The 14,045-nt window shown below is 38.3% G+C and overlaps 1 protein-coding gene across 1 annotated transcript; it reads right to left on the reverse strand.

Moving 5' to 3' along the window:
- Positions 1-2,933: 2,933 nt before the first annotated feature.
- Positions 2,934-5,393, reverse strand: LOC108335677 (cytochrome P450 78A5). Its single transcript, XM_017571767.2, has 2 exons — positions 4,318-5,393; positions 2,934-3,860 (listed from the first exon to the last, which is right to left on the reverse strand). The coding sequence occupies exons 1-2, from the start codon at positions 5,311-5,313 to the stop codon at positions 3,267-3,269; spliced, it is 1,590 nt and encodes a 529-aa protein (XP_017427256.1). The 5' UTR covers positions 5,314-5,393; the 3' UTR covers positions 2,934-3,266.
- Between the last annotated feature and the right edge of the window lie 8,652 nt (positions 5,394-14,045).

Raw genomic sequence — 14,045 nt, forward strand, 5'->3', positions numbered from 1 at the left:
TTGGGGAACCGATGTAATCCTTTGAAACTCTCATGTATTGAATTGGTTATATATTTCATATGCTTTGCTTCATTAATTGTTAGGGTTTTTCTTCTTTACTCTATGCATGCTTTGTTTAACTCATTCAATTGCATGATCATTGATGTTATTTATATGGACACATATAGATACATCTAGAACTGAGGAAATTCTCCCAAGAGCATTATTACCTAGACATAGAGATAGGAGGATTGGTTGTCTTTAAGCTTCTGTGCGAATGTAATGCATGAATAATTGCTAGGGAGACAAGACATTGTAAACTAGTGATTAGGAGTAGGCTTTCTTCACCGAGACATCGGGTTTAAGGTAAAATAGAAAGTGGCATTAACATTAATGAAGAAAGATGAATTCTTGAATACATGAGAGTGGATAGGATAAATCGGAAACCCCAACAACATAATCATTCATATTTTACATCAATCACTTTTGCATCTTTCAATCCAATTGATCAACACATGCATTCATATTTACTTTTTCAGTATTTGCATCTAAACCTAAGATTTTGTTTACAAGTCTAATTTAATCAAGAAATCACATAACTATTTAGGCCATGAGTCCTTTGGGAAACGATACTTGGTCTTACCATTTTATTATTACTTGATACGATTCGGTACACTTGCTGAGTGTTAACATTTACTTAGGTTAAACGTGAGCTACTTGGCTGGGTCACTAGCCTTAAGTTGCAAGTCAACCCTTCTTCGGTGAATATTTCTACAAAGGAAAAAAAAACTCAAAAATTAGAGTAAAGGTTAAAATCTACATTTGTAATGAAGAGACCTGTTTAAGCAAAACACACTTAGCTCTACATTTTTATTTTTATTTTTCTAATGAATAAGGAAACATTTTATATTTAGACACATGTATTATCTAAAAAGAATAATTTTAGCAACAATTTTACAAAATTTTTATTTTTACACTTAAAACCAAAATCTATTCTAATTCTAGAAAATTACAAACTCCACAAGACTAAAAATGAGATTTTATTAAAGAAAAAGAGAAAAAAAAATGGAGTGCTAACACTCCTCTTATATATATATATGAACAAGTTCTTCTAAGGATACTAGATTGTTAGAGGTTGGATACTCTCTCTGAGACTCCTCCAAGCTTTCACTTCTTATAAAAACTCTTAGGACAATAAACAAAACAAGATAAAGGATTGAATGAAGAGAATGTAGTGACACGACACTTTATATTTTACATAATGTGGTTTGGCCTCTACTATCTAAATGAAACAAAGTTTGTAATTCGAGCTTGCCTGCTTGTTTGTCCTAGGTAAAGTTGCAATACACCATTGTGTAGGTCAATGCCTAAAATGTCCTTCTGAAAAAGGTGATTGTAGGTTTCATCTTCCTACTAAATCTCTTCTCTTTCTTTCTGCTGCTATCTTCTCTTATTGTCACACTCTCTACAAGAAAACTTAGAAGATTTTAAGACTTGCTCTACCAAGCAAGCTGTAAGACCTCATCTAGTCGACAAAACCATGTAATATCCACAGGATATGCAAGTCATCTAACCCACAGTATCTGATCAAGGTAATACATGAGTCATCTAGCGCATGTTTTCTTCTTACTACACAAGAGGACGTAATGCACTTGATCGTTTAATGCTCGTCTTGATGTCTAAAGCTCACGAGAGTGTCTAATCTAAGTTTTCTTAACCACTTAGACCCGTCTAATAGATACTCATTTAATAGATCATTCTACCTTGTGTTAGATGTGTGTGACTGAGACTTGTTGAATAGGTTCAAGGGGTGGTCTAATTCCCTTCTCTAACTTTCAACCCTTGTTCCTAGCCTAAGAGCCTAAGGCTTGCTTAACGTTTAGTGTTTACAACTCACAACACTAAAAATACAACATACATATTTTCTAGGTCTTGCAAAATAGACTAAATCAACGCTTGTTTGACATTAGTATAAATATTTTTATTTATTTAAAAATGTTAGGAAATAGTTAGTATTGTCATAGCTGGAGTTGAATAACGCTAACTCTATTGGTATGTCTTAAATATTTATTTATTAAAAAAGTTAAAAATACTTTGTGTTGACTTATAGTTGGCTTGACTCTATCATTAGCTATAAATCATTTAAAATTTTATGCTTTTTAACTTTCTTTTTTAAAATCTTCTCTATTGTTGTAAATTCGACTTAATTGATTTTGATAGTATTATAATTTTTTAAAAAAAAAATTACACGTTATGTTTGTTAAAGTATGGTTACTATTTTATTTTATTTTTTCCCTAAGTTTTGGATATAGGTATTTAAACTTCAAACAAATCTATATACAGGACTTCAGATAAACGTATAACCAGTTAGTAAAAGAAAATTAAAAAATAGCTTTTGTAACAGATCATGAGTAGACAGCAAATAACATTATTTAGATTGTAAAGTTGGACATAGAAAAAGCCATATTTATTTTTTATTTCTTTCAAAGATACGAGTTTAAAGTGTAATGCTTTTAGCAGTTACGTATATATGCATAATAAAATAATAGACAGCTAAAGATAGTGAGAACCAATAGTACTCGCTTTAATTTGAGAAATGATTATGATAAAAAGGTTGAGCTTTGGTTAGTGATCAAGTTGCGGTGGGACATCTCCAGAAAAAAAATTAGAACTAGATCTTTACAGTAAAACGATTTCCATGTCATGCGTTATGTGATCTCTTTTATTCATATCAACTTCATAACATAAAGGTTCCAATAGTCCCATGTAAAAATCTTGAATAATAACGAGCCACATATACTTTTAACAATATTTAAATTACGTAAGATTATGCGTGCAGCTTAATTATGTTCCATTCTACGCTACGGTTTCCAATTGCATTGCGGTTTTATCTATACCCAAAGCTGTCATGTAAAACAAAAACGAGAACCTAGAGAATTAGAAAATGGTGCATATCAAAGCAACGGAAACCAAATTCATTACATTACCTTAAAGTAATTTACATTTTACAATTAAAGAGACATAAAATCTTCTTAATACACTCTCTTCTTACATCCACTTCTTGTCAACTAGCACTGGATAATTATTTACTTTAATAATTTGATACTCTTGAAAATAAAGTGAAATAGAACTTAGAGATAAGTTTCATGGTTAATCTCTAAATATTTCACTAGACATTTGAGTACCAAACTCATTAAGAGGGAGAGAGGACGACTCACTTTAACATCAAACATCGGATGCATTTAAGATGGTTTGGCTCAAGGGCTTACGACATTTTTTATTTATTTTTATCTACGAACCACTACGCATCGCAGAGGGGTCTTCATTTCCATGGAAAGCTTAAGGCATTCCGAAAGATCCACATGTTGCGCCGGGAGCCATGTGAAGTGGCGGAGAAGTTGCGCGAGCCAGAGATGGGCCGTGGCCAAGCCCAAGGCCCTTCCCGGACACACCCTACGTCCAGCTCCGAAGGGGGCCAGCCTCAAGTCCGACCCCATGATGGAAACGTCTTCTGTTAGGAACCTCTCCGGTTTGAAAGCCCATGGGTCCTCCCAGATGGACGAGTCATGCGATATTGCCCACATGTTAACCATGGCTGTTGTGCCAGCTGGCACAAGTACTTTATCCACGTAGACATCGTGGACTGCGAGGCGGGCCCATGAGAGTAGTGGACCCGGAGGGTGCAGCCGGAGAACTTCTTTCACTATGGACTGGAGGTAAGGCAGGTTCGAAATATCCGAGTCTCGCACGTGACGATTTTGGCTGATGCACGTGTCGATTTCTTCCCGGGCTTTCTTTTGTACGTCTTGGTGTAAAACCATCCTGGCCATGACCCATTCTAGGAGTATTGCAACCGTGTCTGTTCCTCGAAATACCATTTCCTGCAAATAACAAGATCATAGCTACACATATAAGAACATCACATCATATATTTGTTGAGTCCCAATCTGAATCTTACAAAGACCAAACGTGAACATGCAATTATTCATAACATTACCTTACAAAGCTTTTACTTCTCTAAAATATGTCCAATATGATGATCAGGATAGTCATGTCAAGAACTATTTAACATATGAGACTTTCTCTTCTTTGTAGCTATATATGTGTCGTACAAGGAATTTATGCATGCCAATTATCAACAAGTATTGAGATGACAAGAAAGATTATGTATTAATGTTTTGTTTGGTTGTTTTGAGGAAAATGTAAGCTATATGTAGCGTGTGGAAAAGGATGCATGCCTTTATACGGTTTTACTTTATTTATATTATTATTATCCTCCATGGATGAAGGTCCACTGAGTGTGGGGTTTAGGAGAAGAAAAATAGGTAGAGTACTTACCCACAGAATAGCCACCATATCTGAATCATCCAACCTTTCTTCTTTGGGTAAGGATAACAAAGTGCTAAGAAAATCATTCTTCCCAACAAAACTCCCATCTCGTTTTCGCTCCTCCACAATTTGCCCCACAACACTACCGACCTTAGCGGCCAACTTGTGGCACCTTCTCTTCACCCCATGAAAGTCCAAAAACTTGAGAGGAAAATAATCTTCCAAGTTGAACTTCGCAATCAACTCGTACCCTTCCTTAACCATACCACCCAACTCCTCACTCTTATCATTACTCCCAAACACACTCTCCAAAATATTCAACAGAGATCCTTCCTGAAGTATGCCCCGAACTTCCACCACCCCTTTCTCCTCCATCTCCTTCCACGCGCTCTTCACCATGTCCTCAGCCACTCGCTGCCGGACGCCCTCCAAATCCTGAATCCTCCTCGGAGAGAACATGTGGAACGCCGCAATCCTACGAAGGTGCCTCCAGTAGGTGTCGGAAGGAGCGAAACCAATGGCTCGCTCAAACATGAGAGCGCGAGCGGATTCTTTTATGGGACGATCCGAAAAGGAGGATCCGAATAAGATTTGTCTGGCAGTCTCGGGGTGGCTGCTTATAACAACCGGAGTGGGTCCCAGGCTGAACGCCATTATCCTCTTGGCGTTTAACGACGCGGCTAAAGCAGCGAGTTTGGCGTGCGCCAGAGATCCCATTAGAGGCAGAGAGCCCAGTATGGGCCACCCCATAGGCCCAGAAAGTTTTGCGTCTGGTTTTTCGTTGTTGGGATGATGTTGGAATCGATAGTTTCTCCATGCAAAACCTCCAGGGACAAGCCAGTAGTTAAGGGAAACAGCGAAGAGGGTGACAAAGAGAGTGGCGAGTGGGGAAAAGGAGAGGGCGTTCTGGAATTGGAACTTTGTCGTTGTTGTTATTGGTGTAAGGGCAAGCGCTAGGGCAAGAGAAACAAGTAACGAGGTTTGAAAGGAGAAGAATGTTGGCATGTTTGGTCAAAATAGGAAGAAAACTAGACGAAGATGGATGGACAGGGAATTGTTGCTATACTTTCATAGATGGACGTGTGTCATGGGATGTAGAGCATGTGGGGATCAGTTGAATATATAAGCATGGAAAGTGGATAAGTTAAATAGCCTTGGTTAAGGTAACCATGGTTAATAACTAACAAGCCAGGTGCTATCAACCTATGACGTGTAAATATTCCTATGAACTTGCACAAAAACATCCCAACTTTATGTCAGTATCACACCCCATCTTCTTCCCTTCCTTTTTCTTTTTTTCTTCTCTACTATTTTTTTTTCTTTTTATAAATAAATATACACCTCCACCCCTTCATTTAAACTAAAAAAATAAAATTCAATACCAAATGTCGATCTGCCTTGTTATAGATTATTTTAAGGTACTCTTAATTTAACATTTCTAGAGTAATTCGACTCGTTTAAAATACATTTCACCCTTCCAATTTTGTTTTGTAATCCAATCAAAGTAACCTATCAAATAACTTAACATCTAATCACATGCTATCATATATTTCAAATTTATTAACTTTTATACTGACTAACTGAATAAAAATTGTCATACTGGTACGTAGTGTATAAAAACAAATATTATGCTTAGAAATAAAAAAAGTGTGTTTGATTTAATTAGTTTGACCGATGATTAACTGCTTAAATCAGCGTATCCTCTCGTATTATGTTGACTGAATCAGCAAATCGAGTTTAATAACATTAATTGAAATGTCGTGTATATTGAATTAATGTAATTTAAGGATTATATTTTGATGAAATGTAATTACAAAATTCAGGTATTGATGAATGATTATGATAGTTTGACAATCACAACACCGAGAGAATAAAATGAAGAATGGGAATATTCAGATGCATTATCCTTATTATTTTTAGGTACATTACTTTAATTCGCTCTCATTTCATATGCTTTATAGATTACCTTTATATTCAATTTCTGTACTTATTTTATTTTCAGGTACAGTTAATAAATCATTGCGACCTGACTCAAGCTTCGTGTCTATCCATATACGTACGGCTTTCGAATGAGCAATGCCTCCCAAAACATTGGCCCAATTTCTAGGAGGCTACATGATTAGGATAAAAGTGGATATTTTTTCTCATACGTTAATATACTACTTTGAATTATAATATACAAAATGTGAAAGAAAAAAAATATTGGAGGGAAAATTACTGAATTCAACTGAAAGTCAAGTAGCACCCATCCTCAAGGATATATTTGACACATTTCCTTCGTTCACTCTTTCTTTATATATTTTTTTATCTTTTCAAGATATGTAATATTCTCTTGAGCTGGACGAGAGATAATTTGAAGCGCTTCCTGCTTCCTTAATGGATGATTTAGAGAAAGATGTATGGTCTCTCTTGTATTATTTTTTGTCTTGGATGTAGTATAGATGTTTGTTCATCTAATAGTTGGTCTTTCATATATGTTATTTGATTTCTAGGACTGATTTGTATAGAGGAAACTAATGGAATACTTTTAGGAGAGTTATTTTTAAGTTCTTCTAAGCTATGTACATTGTTTTCTACAAGTGAAGAAAAACTGATAAGGGAAGAAAAGAATACTTCTGTATTTGCCTTACACATCTTTTGCAAGGTTAGAACTGGTCCATTATCATTTGATGATTCTTCTTGAAAAATTAATCTCCTTCTGAATGATTTAGCAGTTGTGGAAGATTTGGCTTTCTTGGTTTGTCTTGTTATAGAGTAACTTTTTTTCCCTCAACATCCGTTGATAAATCCTTTGTGGGATCCCTCTGCTATCTTCTTAGATGCTGTTGCTGCTTTTTGTTCATTTGTGACAGACTTTGTCTGGTAGCATAGAGGTGTTATGCTTTTCTTCTTTCATCTCTATTTTGTTGCTCCTTCCTTAATTTTCTCACGACTGTTTCAATACCTTCAAAGTTTTCATAGTTACCAATATGCGGAGGATTGAAAATTTTCACCTTATGAAATGACTTCTATGTACAATTGTCGACTGTATAGTGGCAATCTCAGCTTCATTTGTCTGATCATATCCATTGAAAAACCTGGTTGCTCCATAATGTAGTTATCTCTTTTTCCAATTTTGATCCCTTCATTTTGAACATTTAAATATATACTCCTTGTTTCCTTAATATTTTATTGACCAAGGTAGTACATTGTGCAGACAACATATCTCTTCCTATTCTCTTAATAGTGATTAGACGATTCAGATGTAACAAGTGAGAAAGGTTGAAAGGAATACCTTTAAGATGGTAAATCACATATTTTGTTGTTTGACTAACATAGATACTTGATTCAGTTTTGGGAATCAAAATTTTATTACAAGGTTGATGCCAAACTTAAGCCATGGGACAAAGTAGTTGGTAGTCAACTCTTATAGATAACTTCCCTTTTGTTTGAGATTTCATATACAAAATGTTTTGAAATTCCCCACATTTTCATATAGGGCTTTCCAGTCAAGATGGAAGTACTTCATGAACCTCTTGCACCTAGTAGCTTGAGCAATGGTGTTTTGATTTAGCGTGATATTGCATCCTAGCACATTGCACACAATGTTGTAATCTTCTTCAATTCTTGAGTTCTTCCAGAACTCCCTACTTAATTCAAGATAGATCTTCTGAGGTTCTGAAAAGTAATTTATGATCCCACATTTTTCGAAAGTTTCTAAAAACTGTAGTCCATACCTATCAAATTCTTAGGGTTTAGGAAATGCTTTACGAGTAGAGTGTAGAAATTTGATGTTTTTCCATGATCAATAGACTTTGTTACGGAGGGAAGATCACTTGGAAGTTCGATTTGGAAAAAAGATCGACCAGGGATATAGGATTTCAAAAGATGAAATTTCTCAAGAGAGGGCGTAAGGAAGAATGAAGACTTATTGATGGTTCATATGAAAGCGGCGTAAGGAGGAAGTAAGATTTCAAGGGTTTTTTCAAAGGTTTTGGCTCTAACTCAACAGTTGCGCATCCCACCTCAGCAAAACAACATAAGAAAGGTGATGCCAGGTTGGATAGCCTAGACACGTCATTATCTAATGCTGGAGTCCTCTGATGCATCAGATCGTCTAATGTATGAATTTTACTTTGTAAAGCGTTTAACGGCAACTAGCGTATGATGCAATGATCGTCTAAGACGTCTAATGATCATGCCGTCTTATGGTTTAGGCTGCTTTGTGTTATCTAACACTTAATGTGATAGACATTATCTTATCTAGCAATTTCATATTAGTGATTTTACAGAGGTGCTTACTTTCCTATGACACTAGCCAACCATGTATGTTAGGAAATCATTATCTTACCAAGAGAAGATATCTTTCAAAGGGGGTTTTCTCCAGGAACACTTATTTGTGTGTTTCCCATAATAACTATGTTTGGGTCTGTCTGTCCTAACTTACACAAAAATCATGTCTTGGAGTCATGAGAGAATTTTTGAAGGTATTTACGAACCACCCCCAATTTAACCTCGTTTCTCTTAAGTCTTTAAATACGATTTTACATCGAGCTGATATTATGGGCCTATATGTTGATTATTTGTGTGTTTTCCTTTTTACACTTCTATGAATCAAGTTATTGTTCAAACGATGAAAATATTTTTTCTAGTTACAAAATTTTCTATTTATTTCCTTGCATCTAGTCCCAACCTATTATAAAATATTGTTATTTTTTCCATTAAGTTTCCTAACAAATTCATTCTTATATATCTGGTTAATTTTGATTTTATGATAAATCTTTTTGATACTTTGAGGGTATTAGTAGTCACACAATCATCAAATATAGATGTTACATTACTTATATCAAATACATTTCCCTCTCCTCCATTTGCATTGTCTCATGAAGATTTGTCTCCTACGTCGGCCAATATGTTCGATTATTCTTCTTGGTTTGTTTGATTCTAAACTGTCAGGGTTCTCTAGGAATGCATCGTGACAAGGTGCAACAACTTTCCATATCTCACTTGCAATGGCATTTAATTCAACTTCATATCTTTGGCTTTTGTCACAAGTACGTTAAGAAGTATTTTTCCTTTATCATCAATCAATGTGAAAATATTGATTCGAGTTTAATTCAAGAACCACTAGTAAGAGGAAACGACAGCGGTTATTTTCGCTAATAGGTACCGATTTTTAAATCGAGGCATATTCAGGCGAGGTAAAAAGTGATAGACTTTATGCCTCGGTTCAGAACCGAGTCATAAAATGGTAGGATTATGCCTCGGTTCAAAATTAACCGAAGCAGTAACATTTTTTTATTTTTTTAAATATTTTTTTTGCTGGCCTTTATGCCTCGGTTCATCCGGAACCGAGGTCGTTTCTCTCCCTCTCCTGAAACCCCATTTCCTCTCCTACCTTTCCCTCGCCGACAACCAATTTTTCGGCCCAATCCCCGCCTCCTTCTCTGCACTGTCCGCCCTCCGCCATCTCAACCTCTCCAACAACGCCTTCAACGCCACCTTCCCCTCCAACCTCACCCGCCTTGCCAATACCTCGCCCGCCTTGCCAATCTCCAAGTCCTTGATCTCTACAACAACAACATGACCGGACCGGTCCCTTCCCCCTCGCCATCGCCGCCATGCCCCTCCTCCGTCATCTCCACCCCGGCAGCAACTTTTTCTCCGGCCAGATCCCTCCCAAGTATGGCACCTGGCAACACCTAACAAACTCATGGGAAACATCTCCCGGAGCTTAGAAACCTCACCGCGCTTCGCGAGCTCTACATTGGCTACTACAACGCTTACTCCGACGGCATCCCGCCGGAGATTGGAAACCTGTCCCAGCTTGTCCGTTTCGACGCCGCGTATTGTAGACTCTCCGGCGATATTCCGGCTGACCTCGGAAGGCTTCAGAATATGGACATGCTCTTTCTTCAGGTGAATGCGCTCTCCGGCTTGCTCACTCTTAAGTTGGAGAACCTGGAGAGTCTCAAGTCGATGGATCTGTCCAGCAAAGTTCTCTCCGGCGAGGTTCCGACGAGCTTTGTGGAGCTCAAGAATCTAACTTTGCTCCTGCTCCAGCTCTAGCTCCAGCTCCTCCTTCTTCGTTTGTGATGTGTGTAGTCACTTTCAGGAATATTTGTAATCCACCATTGATGAAACTAAAGTATATTTGTAAATGAGTGAAGCACGTGCTTGGTGGAGGTGCAATTAATAAAAGAGGAAGTAGTCTTATTATCTTTTATAATTAGGAGTGGATGAAGGAAAAGTAAGGAAAAGTTGCAGGCGGTGGATTATGGGATGGGATGTGACAGTGTCAGGGATGGGATGGAGAGCAATTGCGTGCATGCGGATTCATGCCATTAATATATTCCCACCGGCCCTCCTTTTTGCTTCCTCTTTCGTACTCTTCTCATCTTTTTTCATCCATTCTTTTCTACCTAACTGCTCCATCTTAGGCCTCGGTTCTGTATTGACCGAGGCATAAACCTCTTTCGACACCAGTTCTGTATAGAACCGAAGCACTAGATCACGTGTCAGGCCAAAACTCAATTTTGCAGAGGCGTAGGTAACTTTTTCAGAAAGTATTAGGCACCGGTTATGATTTAAACCGAAGTAAAATGCGTTATATGCTTCGAATATTCTTAAACCGATGCATATAAGTTGGTGAAAACTATAAGATTGCCACCGCTTTCGAATAGGTTTCGGTTTTTCTTTAACCGAAGCCTATTAGGCGAGTTCAAAAGCATATTTTTTACTAGTGAACTTTTATGTCCATGACTTTGGGGTTTTGTTCCAGGGAAATTCTTCCCATACGTACTCATGGCAAACTCATAGCCTAGGGTCCAACTAATAGAAGTATGGTCAAGCTACTCTGGAAAGAACCATCCATATGAGGAGAAACAAATGTGTGTTTCACTTGGGTCATCATAGAAGAAGAAATAGTAGTGTAGGATTAAGGCCTAAAGTTATATATCCAAACCAAGTGAAAAGTGTGTGTCATGTGTCATGTTTCCATTGAAAATGATTTGCTTTTAAAAAGGTAGTCACATGTCACCTTAGGAAGTAGAGAGTTTTTCTTTTTGGTAGTGGTCACATCCCTCCATCATTGAAGAGAAAATGCACCACTTGTCTCCTTCCCATTGGCATGCAAAGTTCATCCAAGGATAGCTTGGTGGCTAGGGTTTGCTTTTCAGTTTTCAAAAAATGCTTTTAAGGTTAGAAGGAGAAACCTTCAGCCTATAAATAAAGGTGTCTCCACCCTTGTATTTCATCTTGGATTTTAAGTAATTTTATGATGTCAAAATATGGTCATATACTTCCTAGATCAAGACTAGAATAACCCTAGAGGCCCTTCTAGTCACCTACCTTATGGAGTTGGCCTGACCTCTCCTTAAATTATCAAACTACACACCATCTTCACTCCATACACTAGTGTAGTAAGAGGAAATGACACTGGTTACTTTTGCTTATAGGCACCGATTCTACAACCGAAACATATACAGGCAAGGTAAAAAGGGGTAGGTTTTATGCCTCGATTATGAACTGAGTAAAAAGGATAGGATTATGCCTCGATTTTTAGGTAATCGAGGTAGTAATGTGTTTTTTTTTATTTTTTCAACCTTTAGGATACTGATTCACTATGGAATGATCTTGCTGATGTTCCCAAAGCTGGTAAAACAATCATCCTCATCTCTTTGACATTGCTTGTTGACCACTGCTACCTTCAATCTTTTCTTCCTAATCACCACTTTCCTCACTTCTTGCTCCTCCTTTGGCTTAGGCATCATTTGTTCACAGTCAGCCAACCAATAAGCTTGTTTCAGGAGTGGAGGGTCAGAACTCAAGGCTTCATTTTGGTGGTTCATAGCATAGTAAGAACAACAACATATCAGAAATTACTACATACACCACAAAGCAATACATAACACACAGAGAAGCTTCATTGCACCTTCATCGCACAGTATACAACATCATCAACAAAAGAGATCTCAAAATCAAACGAAGTTAAACATAATAGATCACATACACACAGAGAAGCTTCAAGAAGATCCTAGAAGTTTGTCAAGAACTAACATGAAAGCGCGAACGAAGTACTTTCATTTGCCTTTGTCGTAGGCAACGATTCAGAGGCCGTCGAGGGACCATTGAAGGTGGTCAATGCGCCTGGAGAGGACTCTGAACTCCTTCTTCAAAACGAAGTCGTTTCGCGTGCCCCAGATCCTGACGGTACCGGAGGCGTCAGCGAAGGCGACGCACTCGCCATTGGGGGAGAAACGCGCGATGGTGGTTGAATAGGCATGTTCCTCATAGATAGAGACGTGAAGGGGATTCTCGAGGCTCACGATGACCACAAATCTGGCATTGGTGTAGACGATGAAGTTGGACTTGGCGTCGCCGGAGACGAGGCTCACGATGTCACAACCGACCAAGCTTTGTTTCAATTGATGCAATCTAGGGTTCATAGCGACGCGAGGCTCGTGCATCTGATTCGATTGTTGCAGGTACCATTGCAAGGAGACGAACTCGTGATTCTGGTGGCGCGTTGATGGCGGGCAGTGAGGGTTTTGGCGAAGAGGTCGTGGGCGAGGCGGGAGAGGACCATGGCGATGGCGCAATCGGAGGGTAGGGAGAGATTGGAGAGGGTGATGTGTGGCTTGAGCTTGTCGATGACGTTTTTTAAGACGGGGTAGAAGAGGCCATAGAGGGAGCATCATTGGGCGTCGCCTGGTGGTGTTGGGGTTGTTGTTGGTGGTGGTGGTTGCGGCGTTGGGGTTGGGAAGGGAGGAGGAGGGGCGCGGTGAAGAAAATGAGGGTGGCGATGGAGGAGGAGACAAAGGTGATGGTGAAGAAAAGGAGGGGGGCCATGGAGGAGGAGTGGAGGAGGGACGACGGGTTGGCAGTGGTTGATGAGAGTGAGTCGGAGAGGAGGGAGGTGGTTGGGTCGAGAGAAAATGTGGAGGTGAAAAGCTAGTATCAGATTTACCCTCTCTCACCTCCTCTACTGCCTCGGTTGGTTAGATAACCGAGGTAGAACCTCTATATCAGAAAAGTTGTCAAGTGAAAAGTCATTTTTGTAAATGAAATCAAAGTTTTCTGACTCGGTTGTTTTTAGAACCGAGGCAGTATCCCCTTTTAGGCATCGATTTTCGGACAACCGAGACATATACTTTCGTTAAAACTACGATAATGTCACCGCGCTTTTATACGCTTCAGTTTCAGTAAAACTGAGACGTATATAACGCGTTAAAAAACCTATTTTTTACTAGTGATAGCTTAAAACTGTGATAGCTTAAAACTGTGATAGCTTAAAACTGTGATAGCTTAAAACTGTGATAGCTTAAAACTGTGATAGCTTAAAACTGTGAGCTCACCACCACCATTTGCGCACAATAATCATTCATCATATCCCATTGTCGCAATCATAATACTACCATAGTGATAATCTTCTTGCATTCTTTCAAGTTTTGGCCCAACCTAACCTAACTCAATGAGGGTGTTATCATATATTTTTCGGTAATATATTATAACTAATTTTAGCATGTTCTTCTGTCATGGAACAAAATTAGAATGTATTTAACCTTTGTGTTTCTATAAAATGTTTGTTCCTATGTTTAATTCTATATTTGTTGTGGAATTAATTTTCATTATCTTCACCCACCTTTTCATTATCTTCCCGACATCCATTGGTCAAGCTAGGTCTTGTCTTGTACCAACCACAAGTACTCCAGCACCGCCTTCTCTTGCATGAACTGTGACTGAACGATCGTCTCTAG

Source organism: Vigna angularis, chromosome 1 (assembly GCF_016808095.1).
Source record: "Vigna angularis cultivar LongXiaoDou No.4 chromosome 1, ASM1680809v1, whole genome shotgun sequence".
Classification (NCBI taxonomy): domain Eukaryota; kingdom Viridiplantae; phylum Streptophyta; class Magnoliopsida; order Fabales; family Fabaceae; genus Vigna; species Vigna angularis.